The sequence below is a fragment of the Magnolia sinica genome, chromosome 14, assembly GCF_029962835.1.
Source record: "Magnolia sinica isolate HGM2019 chromosome 14, MsV1, whole genome shotgun sequence".
Taxonomy (NCBI): domain Eukaryota; kingdom Viridiplantae; phylum Streptophyta; class Magnoliopsida; order Magnoliales; family Magnoliaceae; genus Magnolia; species Magnolia sinica.
Window position 1 is genome coordinate 1,572,884 of NC_080586.1, and position 24,708 is coordinate 1,597,591.

The 24,708-nt window shown below is 43.1% G+C and overlaps 2 protein-coding genes and 1 pseudogene across 2 annotated transcripts; all 3 read right to left on the reverse strand.

Moving 5' to 3' along the window:
* Positions 1–341: 341 nt before the first annotated feature.
* On the reverse strand, positions 342–3,016 carry LOC131225124 (pentatricopeptide repeat-containing protein At2g03880, mitochondrial-like). Its single transcript, XM_058220561.1, has one exon. The coding sequence runs from the start codon at positions 2,965–2,967 to the stop codon at positions 790–792; it is 2,178 nt and encodes a 725-aa protein (XP_058076544.1). The 5' UTR covers positions 2,968–3,016; the 3' UTR covers positions 342–789.
* LOC131225938 (pentatricopeptide repeat-containing protein At2g22070-like) lies at positions 790–2,691 on the reverse strand. The gene has a single exon (XM_058221549.1). The coding sequence runs from the start codon at positions 2,689–2,691 to the stop codon at positions 790–792; it is 1,902 nt and encodes a 633-aa protein (XP_058077532.1).
* A 4,152-nt stretch (positions 3,017–7,168) lies between the features above and the next one.
* LOC131225939 (pentatricopeptide repeat-containing protein At2g03880, mitochondrial-like) lies at positions 7,169–17,219 on the reverse strand (annotated as a pseudogene).
* Between the last annotated feature and the right edge of the window lie 7,489 nt (positions 17,220–24,708).

The window sequence follows — 24,708 nt, forward strand, 5'->3', positions numbered from 1 at the left end:
CTAGGGATTCAGATCTTGTGGATTAGGTGCTGCCATGCTGGAAGGCATCACAGCAGCCATTGATTCTGTTGTTCTGTGTGACAGTTGTTCTTCTTAACAGCATTTCAATATTTTGTAATGTAAGATGTTACGCCTGCATACATGTTCTTCGTTTGATTACATTTTTTCAGAAAATTGACGGGCCTGTTTGGATTATTACATCAGTAATGTACTGTAATTGTGCAATGATTACAAATACCTTTAACCTTACTCCTGAAAACATTGCATTTGACCGACAATTCCTGACAATTCTTGAGCTTGGTTTATCGTAGTAAAATCGTAATGATGACACATTTCCATACTTCAATGTCAAATCATCAGATCTATAAACTGGTGTGTTTGGATTTGAGATTTCCACTACAATGCAATATAAAATCGTAATGAATACAAATTTCTTTATCTCTTTCCTAATACATCTGAATTCGACTGCCGATTTGTGTGTTTAGTTTATCGTGGTAAAATCATAATGATGGGGCTTTTACAATACATGACTGATGCAATTCACAATCCAAACAGGCTGTTGAAGCTCATATCTGCAGTAATTTCTCTAAGCTGGAAAACTTCCAGAAGACCCTATCGAGCTGTCTTAGGAATGAAAGTTAACTTTTTAAGATCAACAGTTGTGATGATTCAGTTTTTGGTTTGTTTTTTTTTTTTTCGGTTCTGTTGTTATCAGCCAAGTTGACCTCTGAATATCATGAACATGAAAACTCGTATTAATTCAAGCAACAAGATTGCTCCTGATTGAGGCTACCAGTAATCCCCACAGGAACATGAACCATTGGTGAACTGGTGAAACCGATTGATATCTCTAACAACAATCTCCCGTGCGAAAATCTCTGAAACAAGCTTCATAACCGTGTGGCAATCGCCACAAGTCCTCAGATTCTTCTTTATCCGAATTGGAGCGCCAACTGGCATGCTTATTAAACCAAATGCAAGTGCTAGTTTCTCGCTGTGATACCACAAGCTCTTCTCCTTGTACTCTCCAGCACTATTGATGGCGAATTGGGTTTCTGCCACATACCCATTCATCTTCACCAGTTCTGCTAACTTGTCCAACATTGCATAGATCTCATGTGTCCTAGAATGTGATTTGTCATGCACCGTAAATACGTAGGTAGTGTTCTGAATGTCGATCCAGCTACATCCGGTCTCTTTCCTCACCCGATTCACCCCCATCAATCTCCTCACATCCTCAGCTTCTTCCAACATTCTATAGCTTGTATAGATGTTTGAAAGCAGAATGTAGTTTCCTGGATTATCTGGTTCAATTGCGAACAGCCTCTCCGCAACTTCTCTTCCCATTTCCAGATTCCCATAGTTCCTGCAAGCCCCTAACAAAGCTCCCCATGCTGTTGCATCTGGCTCAACTGGCATTGATTCAATGAACCTCTTTGCTTCATCCAACCGGCCAGCTCGGCCAAGGATATCGACCATGCAAGCATAATGCTCAGGCCTGGGCCTCATCCCATGGACTTTAGACATGGAATCAAAGTATCGGAATCCTTCCTCAATGAGCCCGTTGTGGCTACAAGCCGAGAGAACAGAGACAAATGTTATGTAATCAGGTTCGATCCCTGCTGCTAGCATCTCCTCAAACAACGTGATGACTCGATCTCCACACCCATGTTGTTGGCACGCTGCGATCATCGCTGTCCAAGACACAACATTACGATCCTTGATCTCTTCAAACACTCGATATGCCTCAGCCAAGCTTCCACACTTTGCATACATTGTGATCAATGAGCTTCCCACGCACAGATTTCTTATGAAACCAATTTTGATAATCTGGTCATGTATTGAAGTCCCTTGATCCAATGCCGCAAGGCCTGTGGCGGCATGGAGGGCTGTTGAGAATGACGCCTCATCGGGCGAAATCCCTTCCCTTCTCATGACCCAGAAACAGTTACAAGCCTCCTCAAAGCAGTCATTTTGGACCCAACCCATGGCAATGACATTCCAAGTCACAGTGTCTCTGTCCTGAGAGCCACTGAACAGCTTCAAAGCATCTTCAAAGCACCCACATTTGCTATACATGTCAACCATTGAATTCCTAACATATGCTAAAGACTTCAAGCCAAGCTTAACCACCTGAGCATGCACCTGCCTGCCGAAACTCAAACCACCCACATGTGCACACATGCTCAAAATGCTTGAGAAGCTCACTTGATCCGCAGCCCCAGCTGAATGCTCCCTAAGAAGCTCACAGAACACTCTAACTGCTTTGTCGTAAACCTTGTTCTGCACAAAACCTACTATCACTGCGTTCCAAGAAACCAAGTTTCTCTGGGGCATTTCATCAAACACCCTTCTTCCTGCGTCCAAATCAGTGCATTTCATGTACATGTCGATCAGCGCACTGCCGACGAAGATGTCAGATTCGAACCCATGTTTGATCACGATTGAATGGATCTGTTTCCCATTGGCAGGGACTGTGGTCTGGGCACAAGCAGGCAGTATGGTGGACAGGGTGAATTGGTTTGGGTGGGGCCCACTATGCCTCATCTGGGAGAAGATGGTGAGAGCTTGGAAGGGGTTGTGGGATTGAGAGAAGTGGGTGATGAGGGTGGTCCATGTGATGATGTTCTTATCATGGGTGTTTGAGAAAATGTATAGGCTTGCATTGGTGAGGCCACACTTTGCAAGCATGTTGATGAGGTTGTTTTGAAGGGAAGGGATGGATGTGATGCTGCTGTTGTTGTAGCCATGTATGATGATTTGGGCATGGATTTGGGTAGCATGGTTGGGGTTTCTTGTTTGGATGGTGCTGTTGATGAGAGTATTTAGATGTGTAGGAGAGAAAGGGGGGTAGTGGGGCCTACTGGATGATGTGTGGGAATATGTAGGGTGGTTGAGGAATCTTGAGTGGGGTAGGAATCTACTTGGTATTGTGTAAGAATGGGGTGAAGGGAAGAGGGATCTCATACTACAAAGCCTGGTGGAAATGGAAGCTGATATTATCGATACTATCGGCCGATATGGAAATGGAAGCTGATATCATCGATACTATCGGCCGATATCGGCCGATAGTATCGGTATCGCAGTCCAGCGATACGAAACCTTCGGAAGAGATTAAGAATTAAATAAATAAAAAATAAAAAATAAAAAAATCAGCGATATCGAAGATATTGTCATCCCGGGAGCGTAAATATCCGGAAAAAAAAAAATCGAAAATCGAAAAAAAAAAAAACCGTTTAACAAGGTGGATTCAGTACCTGTAGAAGAGGAAGCTTCATTTGGTGGGCCATTCAATCGAAGCGCAAATGATGAAGGTATCGCGTTTTGAAAAAATCCAGAGAAATTCGACGAAATCACTTTCCGAGCCCTTTTTACGGGCGCGAATCGAGTTAGCTCGAGATGGACAGTCCTGTCAGGTGCTCTGTAGGGCCCACCATGATGTATGTGTTTTATCCAAACCGTCCATCCATTTTTATATGTCATTTCAGCTATAAGCCGAAAGATTAGGCAGATATAAGGCTCAAGTGGAGCACACCATGGGAAGGAGTGGTGGCAATGATGTCCACCATTGAAGTTTTCCTAGGGCCCACCATGATGTGGATTTGCCATCCAATCTATTCATAAGGTCTGACGTACCTGGATGAATGGAAAACATAATTATTAGCTCGATCTAAAATTTCTGTACACCCCCGAATCATTTTAATGGTGCCCATTCAATGACTATTGTTTCATGTGGTGTGGTCCACCTCATATCTGGATTTGCCTTATTTTTTAGCCAATTCCAAAAATGATATGTCAAAATGAATTGATAGTGTAGAAAAATGATGTTACAGCGAGGTGGCCTCGCGGTCATCGTCCCACCCAATTCACTGTTTGACTAGATTTAGGAAGCAGATTTCGTACGTGAGTAAACTCTTTGGGGCACCTCGATGTATTTACTACGTATCCATGCCGCTCATATGTTTGAACTGATTATTTTACGGCATGGTCCCAAAAACGAAGTAGATACAAGTTTAAACTGGACCACACTAAAAGAAACAGTGATCATTAATCTCCCACCATTTAAAACTTCTAGGGTTCACCGCGATGGTTATTGACCATCCAACCTGTTGATAAGTTCACACAAACTTGGATGAAAGGAAAAAATAGATATAACCTTGATCAAAAAAATTGTGGCCCAGAAAGGATTTTTAATGGTCAATAACCACTGTTTCGTGTAGAGTGGTCCACGATCACTTAAAATTTGCATATCCATCGTTTTTTTGACAAGCCCCTGGAATCATATGGCAAAACAGATGGGCGGTGTGGATATACCGTGCATGCATCTAGGTGAGCCCTACTTTCAGGTCCCACCCACACGCTGCTTCAGCGTCGCATGAGAACCGGACGTGGATTTCCTACCAAAGCCTTTCACGGCAAGTTCCGGTGCGGGGATGCTTGTTGGGACCCACTCTAATGTTTGTTAGAAATCAACGCCGTCCATCCATTTTTATAGATCATTTTAGGAAATGAGACCAAAAATAAGGTGGATCCAAAACTCAAGGCATCCATACGAAATGAAAAATTGGAGAAAGATTTTCCTACCTCCACCTTAATGTTTATATACCATCCAGACCACTTATAAGGTCATTCCCACTGGGATGAATTGAAAACACAAAAAACTTAGTCTGATACGAAACTTTTGTGGCCATACAAATGTTTCAATGGTGGTCACTTAATCTCCACTGTTTCCTCTCATATGGCTGCCTTGAATTTTGGATCCACCTGATTTTTGGTCTCATGCACTAAAATTATCAGGAGAAGCGGATGAATGGAGTGGATTTCTCACAAACATAACGGTGTGCCCCTTAAAGGAAACATTAAGGTGCGCCCAAAGAAGTTTTTAATGGTGGGACAGTAAATCACCACTGTTTCTTAGTTTCTTATGGTATGGTCCACCTAATAATGGGATCTGCTTCATTCTTTAGCTAATACATACCCTGAAATGATTTGGAAAAATGGATGGACGGCATGGATACATATTACATACATCAAGGTGGCCCCATGGTAAGGGCTACACCCTCCTGGGTGAGGTTGAGGTCTCACCTCATCTGCTCTCCAAACCCAGACACTAGATGACGTTGTGGGGCCACTATGATGTATATGCCTTACATCCATATGGTCCATCTATTTTGACAGTTCATTTTAGGGCATGATGCTAAAAATAAAGCATATCCGAATTGTAGATGGACCATACCACACGAAATAGTCGTAATTAAATCCCCACCATTAAAAACTTCATAGGGGCCACCCGAATGTTTATTTTCCATCCGACGTGTTGATGTGATCAGCCTATGTCTTTTGCTTTTGAATGCACTTGTCATGTTTTCATACATGTCTTGATATTATGATTTAAATGTGTGTATTAAGGTCTTTTTTTAACAATCCCTGAAGTTTCATTGAAAAATTCAACCATTTTCTCCATATTTCTCAAAAAGTATGATAAATTATACGATATAAACGATATATCCCGTACGATAACCGATGCATAGCTGTATCCCAAGGGTGCGATACATAGAGCGATATCGATATTTCGAACACTGGTGAGGCCTATTGGATGATGTGTGGGAATATGTAAGGTGGTTGAGGAATCTTGAGTGGGGTAGGAATCTACTTTGTATTGTGTGAGAATGGTGTGAAGGGAAGAGGGATCTCATACTACAAAGCCTGGTGGAAATGTGGGTGCTGAAAATCTTTTATATTTGTAAGAGTGGTTACACGTTGTTTAGGAGTTGTGATGTGTGTTTCGATTGGAAACAAGGGTTCAAATAAACATAAGAGTTCCTACATAGAATGTAGGAGTATTTCATGTTATTTATGAATGTGTAGGAGTGTAATGTGTAAGGTTGCTACTTGGGGTTGACCTCAACTTGAAATTTTGGTTGGGTTAGTTGCGTTTGAACTCAGTCCTATAATACATAATATATATATTCAGGATTTTTTTTTTCAATTATTTTAAAATTAATATGGCATTTACATTCTAAGTATCTTTTTCAAAAGTATTTTCAAAAAACTACCATATTAATCGATACAATTATCATTCAACTACTTTGCGTTACATTTCGTTAGCGGTCAGGTTAAGTGGGCGTGCGAGCAAATGAGTCAACAGATGAGTCGGCTGCTTGGGTGGGCCCCAAAGTGATGTTTATTAATATGTGACTCACCTCATGTTAAGCCAAGGGCCCAAAAATCACGCTTTCATGATTCAAGTGGGCCATGTGATTGCAATTAGTGTTCAAGCAATGATCGCCCCTCGTAACTGTTTTCCTTGGTATGGCTCAATTGAATCATGAATGGCCTGATTTTTATGCATGAGTCTTAAATTTTGATGTGGGATCTAATTGTTGGAGTAGATTTCATATAATCATCATGGTGGGTCTAGTAAAAATCAAGGCTAGACGTCTCTCTCACAACTATTTTCTTTGGTGTGGCTCACATGAATCACGAGTCATCTTGTTTTTTGGGTTTTGGACCTAAAATGGGACTACACATCTAACGGTTGGAGTTGATTTTGCATAAGCATCACGGTGGGCCCCACCAAAAGTCCCGTCCCTCTCAACTATACAGATTTATTTAGATAGATTAAAAAAAGAGTAGAAAAAGTTATTGTATCTATTGATTTTGATGGGCCCATCATGATGTTTGATCCACTCTAACCACTAGATATTTAGTCCAATATTAAGCTTAGAGACAAATAATCAAGCTGACCTATGATTCTAGTGGCGCACACCAAAGGAAACAGCTGGGAGAGATGTCCAGTTTTGATTTTTACATGGCCTACCATGATAATTATATGAAATCAACCATTAGATTCATTTAAGGCCATGGCATAAAAAAAATATACCCATTAGTGATTCAATTGGGCCACACTAATGGAAACCGTTTCGCGGTTATGCATTGCCTCCATTATTTCCAATCATGTGGTCTACCTGAATATGGATGAAGCTGATTTTTGAGACCTTGACCTAACATGGACTGACACACTTGCTAGTCAGGATGGATTTTTACATAACTATCATGGTGGGGCCCACCCTAACGACCAACTCACTTATTCACATGTGATGGTGATGGAAGTAGTGGAATGATAATTATATCGATTAATGAGACAACTTGTTGAAACAGGGTTCATGTTTTGAATGTAGGAGTGTTACATTCCATGTAAGAGTCTGATGTAGGAGTGTTACAAGGCTTCGTATAACATAACAACTCCTTTTGCATCTAGTTAGTGCGGTTGGTTGTCCAAAATGTGACATATTTAGTTTATCGTGGTAAAATCATAATGATGGCGCTTTTACAATACATGACTGATGCAATTCGCAATCCAAACAGGTTGTTGAAGCTCATATCTGCAGTAATTTCTCTAAGCTGGAAAACTTTCAGAAGACCCGATCGAGCTGTCTCAGGAATGCATGTTGACTTTTAAGATCAACAATTGTGATGATTCAGTTTTTGGGTTTTTTTTTTCGGTTCTGTTGTTATCAGCCAAGTTGACCTTTGAATATCATCAACATGAAAACTCATATTAATTCAAGCAACAAGATTGCTCCTGATTGAGGCTACCAGTAATCCCCACAAGAACATGAACCATTGGTGAACTGGTGAAACCGATTGATATCTCTAACAACAATCTCCCGTGCGAAAATCTCTTACACAAGCTTCATAACCGTGTGGCAATCGCCACCAGTCCCTAGATTCTTCTTTATCCGAATTGGGGTGCCAACTGGCACGCTTATTAAACCAAATGCAAGTGCTAGTTTCTCGTCGTGATACCACAAGCTCTTCTCCTTGTACTCTCCAGCACTATTGATGGCGAATTGGGTTTTTGTCATATACCCATTCATCTTCACTAGTTCTGCTAACTTGTCCAACATCGCATAGATCTCATGTGTCTTAGAATGTGATTTGTCATGCACTGTAAATACGTAGGTAGTGTTCTGAATGTCGATCCAGCTACATCCGGTATCTTTCCTCACCCGATTCACTCGCATCAATCTCCTCACATCCTTAGCTTCTTCCGACATTCTATAGCTTGTATAGATGTTTGAAAGCAGAATGTAGTTTCCTGGATTATCTGGTTCAATTGCGATCAGCCTCTCCACAACTCTCTCTTCCCATTTCCAGATTCCCGTAGTTCCTGCAAGCCCCTAACAAAGCTTCCCATGCTGTTGCATCTGGCTCAATTGGCATGGATTCAATGAACCTATTTGCTTCATCCAACCGGCCAGCTCGACCAAGGATATCAACCATGCAAGCATAATGCTCAGGCACGGGCCTCATACCATGGACTCTAAACATGGAATCAAAGTATCGGAATCCTTCCTCAACGAGCCCGTTGTGGCTGAAAGCTGAGAAAACAGAGACAAACGTTATGTAATCAGGTTCGATCCCTGCTGCTAGCATCTCCTCAAACAGCGTGATGACTCGATCTCCACACCCATTTTGTTGGCACGCTGCGATCATCGCTGTCCAAGACACAACATTACGATCTTTGATCTCTTCAAACACTCGATATGTTGGATACGGTGGAGGATTTGTGCAAAGCCAAAACCGTGCTAGCTGTGCGTGCAAGATCCGTGTGAGCTAGCTGTGTTGGTAGATTTTTTCTAAGTTTAGATTATAATAGCTGTGTTAAATCTAATAGCTGTGTTAAGATTTCATTAAGATTTTTTCTGAATTTTTTCTTTTTATAGCTGCCCCTAGGATGTATCTAAACAGGGATAGATTAGTCATTTTACATAATAAGAAAGCCTATAAAAGGCAGCAGTGTAATACGATTTTATTCAATAAGAAATACTGCAGCAGTTCTCTCTTCAAAGTTCTCTTCTTCTTCAAGTTTCAATTTTCTCTACAGTGGCTGCAGCCACACATCAGGAAGAAGTTGGGTTATAAACCCAACAAAGTGGATCAAAGCTACTAATCCTTGGGCCTCATCAGCCGTGAGAATAAGGTCCTGCATCACCTGTTTTGGGTCTACAATAACCAAGACAAATCAGCCATAAGGAGGTTCTACACTACCTATTTTGGGTCTGCAATACCCAAGACAAATCTGCCGTGAGAAGGAGGTCCTGCACCACCTATTTTGGGTCTGCAATACCCAAGATAAATCAGCCGTAAGAAGGAGGTTCTACACTACCTGTTTTGGGTCTGCAATACCCAAGACAAATCTGTCGTGAGAAGGAGGTCCTGCACTCCCTGTTTTTTCAACAAAAATCTGTTTTCAAAAAATCAAATTGCAGCAAAAAAAAAAAAAAAGCTGTTTCAAAAAAAATAATAATAATAATCTATTTTCAAAAATCAGATTGCAGAAAAAAATCTGTTTTGAAAAAAATCCGATTGCAGCAAACAAAAAAATCTGTTTTCAAAAAAATCCGATTGTAGCAAACACATATCTATTTAAAAAAACTCAGATTGCAGCAAAAAATCTGGTTTCAAAAGAATTAGATTTCAGCCAAAAAAAAATCTATTTTAAAAAATATTCAGATTTTTTATTTCATCCATCTCCCTTCACTTTTCAAAAAAATCAGTCATTCCTTTAAAAAATAGAAAAGATGGCTAGCACAATTCAGCCGCAGGTTCCTAAGTTGTCAAAAGACAACTATGAAAAATGGTGCATCCAAATGAAAGCATTGTTTAGGTCACAAGAACTATGGAAAATCGTCACCGATGGGTATAAAGAACCCACTATGGAAGAAGAAGCCGCCTTCACCAATGAAGAAAATATCGCTGTAAAAAATCAAAGGAAGAGAGACAATAAGGCTTTGTTTCTCCTCTATCAAGGGTTGGATGAATCCAACTTCGAAAAGATTGTCGAAGCAATATCAAGCAAGCAAGCATGGGATACCCTTGGCACCATCTTCAAGGGTGTAGATCGAGTGAAGCGGGTTCGCCTTCAAACATTAAGAGCCGAGTTTGAAGCGACTCACATGAAGAAAGGTGAGAATATTACTAATTATTTTTCGCGTTTGCTTGTAACTGTCAATAATTTGAAAAGAAATGGTGAAAAGATTAAAGATGTCCGAGTTATTGAAAAGATACTTTGATCCCTCACAACCAAGTTTGAGCATATGGTTGTGGCGATCGAAGAATCAAAAGATATTGAGAAACTCTCCATTGAGGAGTTGATGGGATCGTTGCAAGTTCATGAGCAACGAATGCAGAAGAATGCAAGTTCCATGTGTTCACTCCCCAAGTATAGGGTTGTGATGTAGTAATAAACTCAGTGAGACCGAGGTCGAATCCCAAGGGACTGAAACCTGTACATTATCTGAAACTAGGTAGAATTAAAATTAGACTAAAATGAAATCTAAATTGAATGGTTTTTGAGGAATAATAGTGAAATATTACTCTAAAACTTAAGGAATTCAAAAGAAGGAAACTAGGGATTTAGAGGATTCATTTGTAGAGATCAGGGAGATCTTATGCCTGGGTCAAGAATTATGGAAATTAAACTGAACTTACTTGATCTAGTTTTTCACGAGATGAAAGGTATATGAATTAGAATGGATTCTATCACCAAACCATGCCCAGGAGACAAAGCAAATAATAGAATTAAACTAATTACCAACCAATCAACATGCTATGAAGGTTAGGAAGGGTACCGTCATCCGACCATGCCAAGGAGACGATGGTGAACAACATGGCTTCCTGACGTCATAAACATAAAAAGGAGGAAGAAATACTCAAAGCCATCGCAGATCTATTGTAATTTTAGTCACAACAAACCATAAAAAAAACTGAAAGTATTCCTTTTAATTTGAACTAAAATCAACATCAATTAGTCTAAACAAGAGAAACAAGCAAAGTCTCTCCCATCAGACTACGAGCTTCACCTCTTAGCCCTAGCTAAGAGGGTTAGCCACACATGAATGGGCTGGACCCTTTAAACAAAACAAATAAAAAGAAAAAGAAAGAGAAAAAACAAACTTCTATCTCCCTGTCTCTCTGCTCCACGTTCAAGCTTCTAACCTCCACGGCTGCCCACCTTCCAAAACTTCCATCTTCTCTCTTGGCCTCCACGGCTTTCTTTATAGGCTGATGGAGGCGGTGGCTGCGTGATGAGAAGGGGTTCCGCACTCCTCTTTACGCAATATGTTTGTAACCGAGCTGGACTTCCTGTTTCGCACAGAGAAAACCATACGCATACTTGCATTCGACGAATCGTCTCAGGTGGCCGATCATTTATCTTACCCGTCTGACATCATGGTTGGAACCTTCCCTATCTTGAGAGTCCTCTGGACGGTCCGGATCACTGATCCGACCCTGATAGTGATCACAGAACGGCCCACAGTTTATCCGGTTTTCACGGACGCGCGTCCCTGCGTAAACAGGGTACGCTGTGACAATCGGTGGGCCCCACAGTATAGTTTTTAGAGAAATCCACCCTGTTCATTGGATTCCTGACAAAAAACTGGTCAAGAAGGGTGGGTTTTCTTCAAATTTTGCATGGCCCATTGTACCAGATCCATTCACCGTCCATCTTGCTTTTGGATGATCAAAAATGGATCTCCGGGACCTTTTGAAAATTTGCCACCTAGGCATGAGTGATATGGCCCTCGTGATTCTCATGGACGGTCTAGATCAGTCATCTGGACCATGATGGTGGCTCACAGAGATCGAACGGCACCCCTGTTTCACGCCAGAAGAAATGGAACTTTCCGTTTTTTGATTGAGAGTCGGTGGGGCCCATGAACAATGTCATAAAGTAAATCCACTCCGTTCATTCGACTCATGGCAAAAAACCAATTGGAAATGTACACTTTTTCTTGATTTTAGTGTGGCCCACCGTATCTTCTACTCCGCCGTTCATCATGCATTTAACAGTTAGAATTCTGCAACATCTTACATGGTCTCAAGAGGCCACCTTAGTGAGGTAAATACCCCACCTATGCACACAATGGACGGTCCCGATTGGTAATTTGGAAGAGGAGTGGGCCCCACTGAGAGGAACCGGCGGACGCTGGAGCATCCGCTGGTTGCTTATTCGTGTTTTGAGAAGATAAGTCGGTCAACGCACGCTGACCGACTTAAGGTGCATTGGTGTACGTCCGGTGCACTTAAGTACATGCACATGCACTGTACATGTAGGTCCCACGGAGATGTTTGTGACAAATCTGCTCCGTCCATCCTCTTTAGAGCCTCATTTAAGGGGTTGAGACTAAAATTGAGACATATCCAAAGATCTGGTGGGCCCCAAATCATGATTTTAGTGGCTGATCTGTCCGTTGGGATACTCTTACAAGGATCCAACGGCCAAAATTCGACATGTACGGTTACTTTATGTTCTTCAGGCCATGTATGAAGTTTCGAGCCGATCAGATGGTGGGAACCCTATGATCTTGTATTCTTGACGTTTTTCGGGCCTGTTCGGAGTGAGTGGCTGTAATTTCTCTGATCTCTGATGTGTAAATCCTTGATCTTGGTCCCAGGAAGTCCCATCCACTGCCTTGGTGATGCGAGCGAGTTAAATCCATATTTTTAGTGTCCTTTCCAGTCCACGCTCGTAGATTCACCTTGCATCACAACATGATTAAAAATAAAGCGTTGAACAGTATCATACTTGTAAATCCAGCTAATAAATGGGGTCTAATATGCAATATTTGACCCTCAACACCATGCCAATAGAACAAGCTTTAGAGTCAAGATTGACTCCGAATAATAACAATGGTGGACGTGGAAGTTTACAACGTGGTGGACGTTTTGCTAACAATCGCGCAAGAGGCAGAGGGCGCGGATACCAACAAAGCCATGGCCAAAACCAGCAGAAAAATATCAATTTCTGTGGAAGAGGAAATGGTAGAGATAGATCTATGTGTGGACGAGGAAGTACAAAGAACATCCAATGTTATAACTGCAACAAGCTTGGCCATTATGCATCTGATTGCTGGAGCAAGTCGGTGACTCAAGACGAGCTATCCAACTATGTTGAAGTATCAGGTCATGAACAAGAAAGCTCTACACTTCTCCTTACATAAGAGAAAGGTAGTGATCAGCAAGATGTATGGTATCTCGACACGGGTGCAAGTAATCACATGTGCGGCGACAAGAAACTCTTTGTGGAACTCACAGAAGGAGTTCATGGCGATGTAACATTTGGAGACTCATCAAAAATGCCTGTGAAAGGTAAAGGTAAAATCCAAATCTTTCATAAGAATGGTGTTCCAAACTATATCTCCAATGTGTACTACGTGCCTAACATGAAGAGTAACATACTGAGTCTCGGACAACTCCTTGAAAAAGGGTATGTCATACACATGGAGAACTCTTCTCTTTCTATTAAAGATATGCATGGACGTTTGATTGTAAAAGTCCAGATGGCAAAGAACCATATGTTTCCTCTCCATATAAACACAATGCTTGAGAAGTGTTTTTATTGAAAAGCAAAGAATGATTCCTAGATGTGGCATCTTCGCTTTGGCCATCTAAATTTCAGTAGCCTGAAACTTCTGTTCTCATCAAGCATGGTGCATGACTTACCTACTATTGAAGCTCCAGAACATGTGTGTGAGGCGTGCACACTTGGGAAACAACAAAGGAACTCCTTTCCGAGTGGAGTATCTCGAAGAGCAAGAGAACCATTACAGTTAGTTCACACTGACATCTGTGGACCATTAGATCCAATATCTCTTGGAGGTAATAAATACTTTATTACCTTCATTGACGATTTCAGTAGAAAATTATGGGTATATGTAATCAAAGAGAAGTCTGTTGCTTTTACTATTTTTAAAAATTTTAAGGCCCTTGTTGAAAAAGAAAGTGGTCTTAAAATCAAAACCCTTTGATCTGACAGAGGTGGGGAGTACACCTCAAATGTTTTTTGAGAATATTGCAGGGAACATGGCATTAAGCAATAACATACTGTAGTGTACATGCCACAACAAAATGAAATTGCGGAACGGAAGAACCGTACCATCCTCGATATGACGAGGACCATGCTGAAGGAGAAAAGTCTGCCAAAGAATTTCTGGGCAGAGGCAGTTGCATGTAATGCCTATCTGCTCAATAGGTGTCCGATTAAGAGTGTCAGATTCCAGACACCGCAAGAAGCATGGAGTGGATACAAGCGGAGCGTGGCACACCTTAAGATCTATGGGTGTGTCGCCTACGCTTAAGTTCCAGAAGCAAGAAGGAAAAAGCTTGATGATCGTGGCGAGAAGTGCATCTTCATCGGCTACAGCAAAGAGTCAAAGGCATACAAGCTCTACAACCCACTAACCAATAAGCTGGTGGTGAGTAGAGATGTGGTATTTTGTGAGGAAGAAGCATGAAAATGGAATAAGGAAAACTCGGCCAAAGGAAAGCAGTTCGAGGTTGAAGAATATGAAGAAGAGAGACATGAGAAGCAAGAGCAGACACCCACATCACCCCCTTCAGATCGCAGAAGTCCAGGAGTATGCTCCATCTCTCCTGGAAGTACTTCATCAAATCAAAATTCATCCAGCACATCTTTATCCGATTCTCCTTCACCCTTGGCTCCTATTAAAATGAAAAGCCTCAACGACATCTATGCAGAAACTGAGGAAGTGAATTTACTCTGCCTGTATGCGGACCACGAGCCTCTCACATTCAAGGAGGCTGTGAATGAAGAATGTTGGAGAAACGCTACGGAAGAAAAGATTCATGCCATCGAGAAGAATCGAACATGAGAGTTGACCTCACTCCCCAAAAGTCAGAAGACCATTGGTCTCAAATGGGTGTACAAAATCAAGCGGAATGTCGATGGTAAGATCGAACAATATAAAGCAAGGCTCGTAGCTAAAGGTTATAAATAGAAATATGGGGTAGACTATGAAGAATTTTTCGCCCCAGTTGCTCGCCTTGACACTATAAGAATGATTATCTCCCTTGCAGCTCATCACAGTTGGATGATTTACCAACTGGATGTGAAATCTGCATTCCTAAATGGGGTACTCGAAGAAGAAGTATACGTTGACCAGCCTGAAAGCTTTGTCATGCAAGGGGAGGAACACAAGGTGTATCGGCTGTAGAAAGCCCTGTATGGGTTGAAGCAAGCTCCCCGTGCTTGGAATACACGGATCGACGGTTATCTTCAAGAGAATGGTTTCGTCAAATGTTCGTATGAGCATGCCATCTACACAAAGAAGAATGCTCATGGTGATATGCTTATCGCTTGTTTATATATTGATGATCTGCTGTTCACTGGGAACAGTCAGGCGATGTTTGAAGAATTAAAGTAGGCTACTGATGGTGGATTGATGTCTTTCTTCTTGGGCATTGAAGTGAAGAAATAAGTCGGCGGCATTTACGTATCTCAGCAGAAGTACACAAAGGAACTTCTTGAGAAGTTTCAGATGGTCGACTGTAAAGCCGTAAATACACCTGTTACAACAAGCCTGAAGCTCACAAGAGATGGAGAAGGAAGAAACGTCGACTCAACCCTATTTAAGAGCCTAATCGGAAGCTTAAGGTACCTCACAATCACTAGGCCAGATATAGTCTACATCTTGGGCTTCTAAGCCGGTATATGGAAGCCGTAAAAGAGTCACATTGGCTAGCTACAAAATGAGTACTGAGGTATATCAAAGGGACTATTGAATTCAGTCTCTTTTATCCATACGATGATGAAGCAATGCTGTATGGATATTCATACAGTTATTGGGGAGGTGACCAAGATGAGAGAAAGAGCACTACTGGCTATGTATTCTATCTCGGAACGACAACATTCACATGGAATTCAAAGAAGTAGAGTGTGGTCGCCCTGTCCATATGTGAAGCTGAGTACGTAGCAGCTTCATCCACTGTATGTGAGACGATCTGGCTCTACTAAAGGAGTTGAAGCATCTATAGGAGAAATCCACTGTTATATATGTGGACAACAAGTCGGCAATCGAACTTACCAAAAATCCAGTTCAGCATGGAAGGAGCAAGCACATCGACACAAGATATCACTTTCTTAGAGATCAAGTAAAGCAGAAATTGGTAAAGCTGGAATACTATCACACCACTGAGCAAGTGGCAGATATCTTCACCAAAGCATTGCCAACTGACACATTCAGGAGACTTAAATCAATGCTTGGAATGAAGCCGGTTTTGGTTGGAAGGGGAGTATTGGATACGGTGGAGGATTTGTGCAAATCCAAAACCGTGCTAGCTGTGCATGCAAGATCCGAGTGAGCTAGCTGTGTTGGTAGATTTTTTCTAAGTTTAGATTATAATAGCTGTGTTAAATCTAATAGCTGTGTTAAGATTTCATTAAGATTTTTTCTGGATTTTTTCTTTCTATAGCTGCCACTAGGATGTATCTAGACAGGGATAGATTAGTCATTTTACATAATAAGAAAGCCTATAAAAGGCAGCAGTGTAATACGATTTTATTCAATACGAAATACAGCAGCAGTTCTCTCTTCAAAGTTCTCTTCTTCTTCAAGTTTTAGTTTTCTCTACAGTGGCTGCAGCAACACATTAGGAAGAAGTTGGGTTATAAACCCAACACGATATGCCTCAGCCAAGCCTCCACACTTTGCATACATTGTAATCAACGAGCTTCCCATGCACAGATTTCTTATGAAACCAATTTTGATAATTTGGTCATGTATTGAAGTCCCTTGATCCAATGCCGCAAGGCCTGCAGCGGCATGGAGGGCTGTTGAGAATGACACCTCATCGGGCGAAATCTCTTCCCTTCTCATGACCTAGAAACAGTTACAAGCCTCCTCAAAGCAGTCATTTTGGGCCCAACCCATGGCAATGATATTCCAAGTCACAGTGTCTCTGTCCTGAGAGCCACTGAACAGCTTCAAAGCATCTTCAAAGCACCCACATTTGCTATACATGTCAACGCTTGAATTCCTAACATAAGTTAAAGACTTCAAGCTAAGCTTAACCACCTGAGCATGCACCTGCCTGTCGAAACTCAAACCACCCACTTGTGCACACGTGCTCAAAACGCTTGAGAAGCTCACTTGATTCGCAGCCCCAGCTGAATGCTCCCTAAGAAGCTCACAGAACACTCTAATTGCTTTGTCGTAAACCTTGTTCTACACAAAACCTATTATCACTGCGTTCCAAGAAACAAAGTTTCTTTGGGGCATTTCATTAAACACCCTTCTCCCCGCGTCCAAATTAGTGCATTTCATGTACATGTTGATCAGCACACTGCCGACGAAGACGTCGGATTCGAACCCATGTTTGATCACGATCGAATGGATCTGTTTCCCATTGGTAGGGGTTGTGGTTTAGGCACAAGCAGGCAGTATGGTGAACAGGGTGAATTGGTTTGGGTGGGGTGTTGAGACTCAAATATTGCATAATTTTCCTCATTTACATCTTGATTTTATAAACATGAATCAGCTTAATGTTCTATTTTACTCATGTATGTATTGCAAGGTGAATTTAAGAGCTTAGATTGAAAAAGGGTGCTAAAAAGCATGGATTTGATGCTCAAGAATCACTAAAGCAAGAGATAACTCTTAGGAGACCAAGATTAAAAAATTCGCATACCAAAGATCCAAAAAAACCAAGTGATGAATGAAAAGAATCGAAGATTTGAAGTGAAAAATCCTGAAATCACTCTGAAAAAGTGTATTATGAAGTTCTGAAATCTATTTTGAGAAACTGTGCAGCGGAAAATCTATTTTAAACAAACTGTGCAACGAGAAGTCTATTTTGAAAAATTGTGTAAATATGAGGTGGTTTGTAGAGTTTTCCAACTTTGTACTAAAATTAGAGTTCCCCACTTATAAATAGGGCTTCCTAGGGCATTCATAAACATCATTCAAGGCATCTCAAAGCAAAATTTAGAGTTTTTAAAAAGTTTTAAATTTTATTAAAGTTTTATAAGTTATTTTTTTAAATTATTTTAGATCTTTTCTATTTACATTTTTTTTCTTTCTTGTTGCTTTTTATTTTTGCAATTTAATTATGTTTTTCTAAGTTCCTTCTAGCCCAAGCTAGAAGGGAGGTACATGGGTTTAATAATTCTTTAAGCTATGATGATTGATTGTTTTAATGATGAGAAGAATGGTGTATGCATGTTATCTATTGTTTAGGTTTTTTTATCCTCTTGTGAAGCTCATATGATTCCATTATATGAAATCTACATTGATAGATAGGCTTACCCTAGATCAATTAGATTTCCTAGATAGGAGAGGTTCTCAACCTGTTATATTTATTTGATTTTCATTATCTCATTGATATTGAATTCTTAAAATCACTGACGCTTGAGAATATATATCAATGGTGCAAATCTATGATTTTCTAATCTTTTATATCATTTATTAAAATATTTAAATTGCTTTATTTTTTTTATTAGGCTGACCATAGTGCTCAGATCCTAGTTATGTTATCCAAGTCATCATGATTTTGGAACATTAACTTATGTGTGAAACTGTGAAGGTTGGGTGTTATTTTAATTTAGTTGAATTACATCCATTCAAAAATCTCAAAATCAAATCATCAGTTTAGTTTTTATTACTTAGTTTGTTTTGTATTTGATTTTCTCCTTCTCGCAATTCATCTCCCTGTGGGATCGACCCTGTATTCACAGGACTCTACTTACGAACCTCTGCACTTGGAGGTAAGCAATCATGGGGCCCACTATGCCTTATCTGGGAGAAGATGTGAGAGCTTGGAAGGGGTTGTGGGATTGAGGGAAGTGGGTGATGAGGGTGGTCCATGTGATGATGTTCTTATTATTGATGCAAAAATCTGGGTCACCCTTCGCCGAGCTCCGAGCACTTGAGCCTAGCCCCGTGTGCCTACACAAGAGAAGGACAAAGGAGACCCTGGCTAGAGCAGGGGACCCTCCGATGCTAAAGTCAGGCTAGGAATTTGGGTCTAAGTAGTGTAGCTGGGGTTTAAGGTGTGAGTTGTTGCGTACCTATACCAATGGGGTCTTGATGTATTTATACCTGACTGTCGGATAGTCTGGGTCCGTTAATTTCGACATGATTCACTCAATCAGGAGGATTTTCAGATCGTGGAGATATCGTGTATAATCCAGGGATCATGTAGCACATCAATGGGCAAAGTTGGCGAGCACGTCCACTTAAGGCAATTTCTTAGTTTAGCGGTATGTCCACTTAAGGCGGTTCCTTAGTTTAGCATCTGAGATGTTCCACCCTGGTCTCGGTTCGGGGACATCCTCCTCCGAATGAAGGTGGAAATGAGAATAAGGACGATTTCCTGGCTCGGATGTCCTTCTTTGCATGAGTATGAGCCCTTGGCTCGGAGGTTGTTCCCTCGGCTCAGGTGCTTTGATGTTGCTCTCTTCATCAGTGTTCATTATTTTGGGTATTCTTTCGTCCGATCGGACTACAAAGGCGCTAGTACTCGGAACTATAACGGGTTCAGATTTTTCCATAATAGAAGCCCCCTACTCTTCGAGGTTGGCTATGGACTCGGAGAGTAAGCACACGAAAGATCAACCGCCTCATCTGATGAACCTTCTGTGCACGCCGATATTATCATGATTCTGAAATTTTGAAGCGTTGTGCCCTCAGGGTTTCCCACTTATGAACTAACATTTAGTGGACGCGTGGCGACGGTTGGGATTTCGAATCATCGTTCAGCCTATGGCTATCCACCACGTATGCCCTGGAAAATATTTGAGTGACGCTTTCTCTGCTCGAGCGTCGTTTCTGCTACCTGCAGCTCGTCGTTCGATGTCAAACGCACGCGGCTGGGCAGGGGTTAAACCAGTGACCTGCGGCCACGTGTGCCCGTGAAGTCAGCTCGTAACGGTTCGGCGGCAGCCATCATGCTTACCATTAATGCAAAGATTCTCTTTAGGCTATATAATCCCCTTCAGAATCATTCTCCCCACTTGTATTCTAAATTTGAAAGTGTAAGGGAGAGGTCGATTTTCGGTGAGTGCGATTCCGACCATTTTCAAGTTCCCGACCGGTGATTCCGGCCGATCAAGCATTTTCGACAGAAGCGATTCCCAGTGATTGTCCGGTGAGTCATCTTCCTTGTGCCTCTTTGCATTCCTTCCTTTCGAGATGTTCTCAGATCTGAAAACCGTTCGGGATTATGATGACGACTCCGGATCGGATAGTTCTGATAATGGAAGGGGGGCCTTGGAGGGGACCCTTTGAAGTTATTCCCTTGTTCCCCCCACCTCGAAGACATAAGGAGGCGGGGGCTCGGACTCTTCGTGCCGGCAAGAAGAAAGTCGCCCGAGCCCCCCGGGCCAGAACCACCGAGGTCACCGAGATGCCAGTTAGCGGGCAGGCCTCGGAGGTAGTTCCCAGAGGCTCTGTACTATCAGAGTCTCAAATAGGGTGGATCTGCTTGGAGTTTTAAATCCCAGACTCCGTGTGGATAAGGGCCCCAAAGCCTCTTGATACTGCTGGCGGGCCCGCAGAGAGAGAAGTTGTCATTTTTCTATGCACTGTAATGTGGAGTCCAACTTCCTTTGCATCCCTTCGTCTGAGCCATCACCACCTACCTCAGGATAGTTCACTCCCAACGCTTGGAGGGTGTTAATTTCTTCCTTCATTATCCGGCATCAAGTCAGAAATTCGGAGCTGACCCTAGAAGAGCTGATAAGCTTGTACCTGGTCAAGCACGACAGTTAAGAACCATAGTACTACTTCACAACCCGAGGCGGCAAAGGGTCGAGGTTGGTGATGAACCTTCCATCTTCCAACAAGGACTGAAAGAACAAGTGGTTCTAAGCTGCGGGCGAGTGGGAGGCGCCAACGGTGGAGGTCGGGACTCTGACCACTTGGGTCTCCACCCGATTCTGAAAACCAAGTCGGACTTTAAGCATTTTTCTTCCCTTCACCCCTTTTACTTACTCCATTCTGACTGAAACTCTCTTTTATCCTTTTAGATTTCCCGAGGGGCACGCCACTCTTCACCTCAGACCAGAAGAACCGTGCTGCTAAGGCTAAGGCACGATCGGGAGAGCTTCGCTCTTGGTCGGACTTAATTATGGCCACCAACCTTCACTAGTCTGGGCTTTATAAGTCTCTGCCTCTCCCGACATCCTTCAATAAGTTTCTCTTCCGTCTCCTTCTGGAGAGGTCAAACTTGTTCGTTTCGTTAGTTGAGTAATTATCCTCTATGCAGGTATGGCCGAGGCATCTGGTTCCCGGAGGAGGAAAGTTGCCCCGACAACGGAGGAAATGTTGAGGGCCGAGGCTCGGACGAAGACAACCGTTTAGAGACAACAGGCTGCTCCTCGCGAAGAGGACCCCTCTGGTTCCGCTCCTGTTTTTGCAGCTCCGACTGCAGCTCTTATTGCCGCAGCTCCCGCTGTGGTGCCCGTCGAGACTCGGGTCCTAGCAATCATTGTTCCAACTCTGACAACCATAACTCCTTCCCTTCCTCCTACCGTTGTTCCCCCCTTGCGGAAGCTCATCCTACAACCCCCTGCATAGTCATCCCCTTATCGTCCGAGCTGAAGGAGGTCGTTCGGATGGCCGATGCCATGATCTCTCCCCCTGAGGCCGGGAATGATATCGGGGCTGAGGCTTAGGCCTCTGCTGGTAGCAGGACTGGAGCCGAGGAAGCGGCAGGCTCGGCCCAGGTGGGGACGAGCGGCGGGAGGTTCGAATCGGGCTACCACCTCTCTTGCCTAACTCCTTGGGCTGCCAAACATGCCCCAAAGGAGGATATAGCCCGCCTCCTTAGCAAGTCGGATAGCTTCTTCTTGAATGACATGGCTTCCGTATTTTACACGGTATTTATATAACTTTCCTCGCCTTTTCGCACTTACTGCTTCCGAGTGCTGATTCTCTTATTTTTGTTCAGTCTGTCCCAAAGCTCCTTTCGGCTCGGGAGAGGGAGCGGGAATTGGAAAAGAGAGAGGCTGGGGTGGAGGCCCTCAAGACCGAAGTGGGAATCTTGCAAAATGAATCCACTTCCCTCTGTTTGAAGCGGGATGAGTTGTGCCGACAGCTTGAGGAAGGGAAAGTTTGAGATCGCCAGCTTCAGGGAGTTCTGGGAGACCTCGAAGCTCGATGCGGTGCTGCTACAGCCGAGCTGACCCATGTTAAGGCTCTGGCGAACTGTCTCACGAAGGAGAATGCCCGATTGGGTGAAGTCTTGGAGCAGACCAAGGTCGAGGCGGTGGAAGAGCGAAGCCGAGCCGTCTCTCAAGCGATGGAGGCTCAACGAGCTGAAGACGAGGCCTCCCTTACTATAACGGTGGCAGCAGCGGTAGACGCCTTCAAGGCCTCAAAGGAGAAGAAAGTCGAAGCCACCAAGTTTTACAACTGTGGCTTCGATGCTTGCATTGAGGCGGTCTAGGACTTATATCCGGACCTTAACCTTGAACCCCTGTGATCTGAAGACGCTGGAGAGAAGCCCGCAGAGGACGTCCACCCGGACCAAGCCCCCAATTCCCAAGCCCCTCCGACTACATAGTTTTCAATGTATCTTCTTCACGGCTGACAGGAAGTTAATAATTTTTTGTGAATGTTGTGGTGGATTTATTTTTTGACTCTTTGGATGATGATGATTTTTGACCCTTTGGAATGGACGTTTGGATGACTACTTTTATATATGTTAATTTGTAGTTACTTTCTGTTGATTGTTGATTGTTGAACCGATCCGTTGACAGGTTGGTTTATTTCTGGGCATAGCCAAGCTGACCCCTTAACGGGCAGGCCCTTTCCAATACCATCTCATAGAATTCTCAAGCCTTCATGGCCTGATCATTGTTTGATTCCGAACCCCTAGGGGGTCGGCTCGTCCCACGAATGGCAAGAAACCTCCACTCCAATCGTTAGTCGGGTGACGGCCCGACTCCTTCATTGGGGAGTCGGGTCATCTTTTGGTTTTTTCTCTGACTTAAAGGGGATGTCCTATCGACTTTTCGTGGGGTTACGCTTTAACCCCTTCTTTAAGGGATCAACTCGTCAAGTCCACCTTTGCATATGAGAGGTGACTTTTTTCTTAAGTAGATAATATAGCTGTGGAAGAAGTAGTAAATTTCATTGAGAGCCTTAAAGGCTAGTCGCCTGGAGACGTATACTTATTTGAGTTCCTTAAATGTTAGTCACTCAGAGGCGCGCACTTATTTGAGAGCCTTAAAGGCTATTTCATCACGAATAGTAGACCTTCAAATGTTCAGCATTCCAGGGATGGGGGAGCTGGCGGCCCTTGAGATCTTCTAAGTGGTAGGAGCCCGCTTTAGTCGATCGAACCACACGATACGGCCCTTCCTAGTTAGGTCCGAGCACCCCAGCCCTTGGCTTGGCAATGTTCTGGAAGACTCGGCAAAGGACTAAGTCACTTGGGCGGAACCGCCTGACCTTAACTTTAAAATTGTAGAATCGCGCCACCTGCTGATGCCGAGCAGCTACTCGGAGTGCCGAGATGTCTTTGATTTCTTCGAGCAGATCTAGGTTAGCTGCAATCTGCTCGGAGTTTTGGTTCTCTTAATAGTTTCTCACCTGAGCAGTGGGAAGGCCGATTTCTACTGGCACCATTGCTTCCGAGCCGTAGGAGAGCGAAAATGGTGTTTCTCCGGTAGAGGACTGGGCTGTGGTCCTTTAGGCTCGAAGGACGAATGGAAGCTCCTTTGCCCAATTACCTTTCGCTTTTTCCAATCTTGTTTTGAGATGGTATTTGATAACCTTATTGACCGCTTCCACCTGTCCATTGGACTGTGGGTGCCGAGGCGAAGAATATGCATTTGTGATGCCGAGCCCTCGACACATGCTTCGAAACTTGTCATTGTCGAACTGTCGGCTATTGTCTGATACAATGACTCCCGGAATCCCAAACCGGCATACGATGTTTTTCCAAATGAAGTCAATCGTTCTCTGTTCCGTGATCTTGGCAGCCGTCTCGGCCTCAACCCGTCAACATTAATCGCATTTTTGAACGTAATCTTTCGAGTCTCGTCAAGGGTCGGCCAAAAGTACCCTTGTCGAAGTATCTTCGGGGCCAAGGCTTAGCTGCCGAAATTATTTCCACAGATTCCTTCGTGAATCTCTCAAATAACGTAGTCCGCCTCGTCGGGTCAGAGGCACCTGAGGTAAGGTTGAGAGTAACCTTTCTTGTATAAGATACCTTCGAGGACAATGTACCGCGTAGCTCGAACTCTCAGGCGCTTGGCCTCCAGTTTATCCGAGGGGATCTCACCAGATGTGATGTAGTTAAAAATCAGATCCATCCAGCTCGAAGTAACGTGTACTGGATTGACTTCCTTCTTCTTTGCCTGGTCGATGCTCGGACGTTTTATGAATTCAAAGGGGATGATTCGCGGGATTTTTCCTTCTTTAGCTGAGGCGAGCCTTGTTAGGGCATCGGCCCACGAATTTTTCGCTCTAGGGATCTGATGGATAGTGCAACTCCAAAATCTTTTAATTAATTTCCTTGCTTCATCTAGATAGGCGATCATCCTCATCTCCTTGGCTTCGTACTCGGTGGAGATGTGGTTCACTACCACCTGAGAGTCGCATCAGACCTGAAGAGACTGGACACCCAGACTCGCTGCTAATCTGAGTCCAGCAAACAAAGCCTAGTACTCCGCCTCATTGTTCGAGGCCTTGAAGCCGAGTCTGATCGCGTACTGGATGGACATAGAGTCAGGTGTGACCAGAACGATTCCTGCTCCGGCCCGCTTGGCGTTAGGCGATCCATCTACGTAGAAAACCCATCCTGGTTCTGACATTGCCTTTTGGTCACTCAGAGGAACAGGTGGAGTCGTTTCAACTGTAGCGATAAGTTCTTCTTCACTTTGGATGGTAAGTT

Excerpts from the sequence above, each read along its gene's own strand:
- LOC131225938 (XM_058221549.1), bottom strand. The coding sequence starts at position 2,691 with ATGCTTGCAAAGTGTGGCCTCACCAATGCAAGCCTATACATTTTCTCA.
- LOC131225124 (XM_058220561.1), bottom strand. The coding sequence starts at position 2,967 with ATGAGATCCCTCTTCCCTTCACCCCATTCTTACACAATACCAAGTAGA.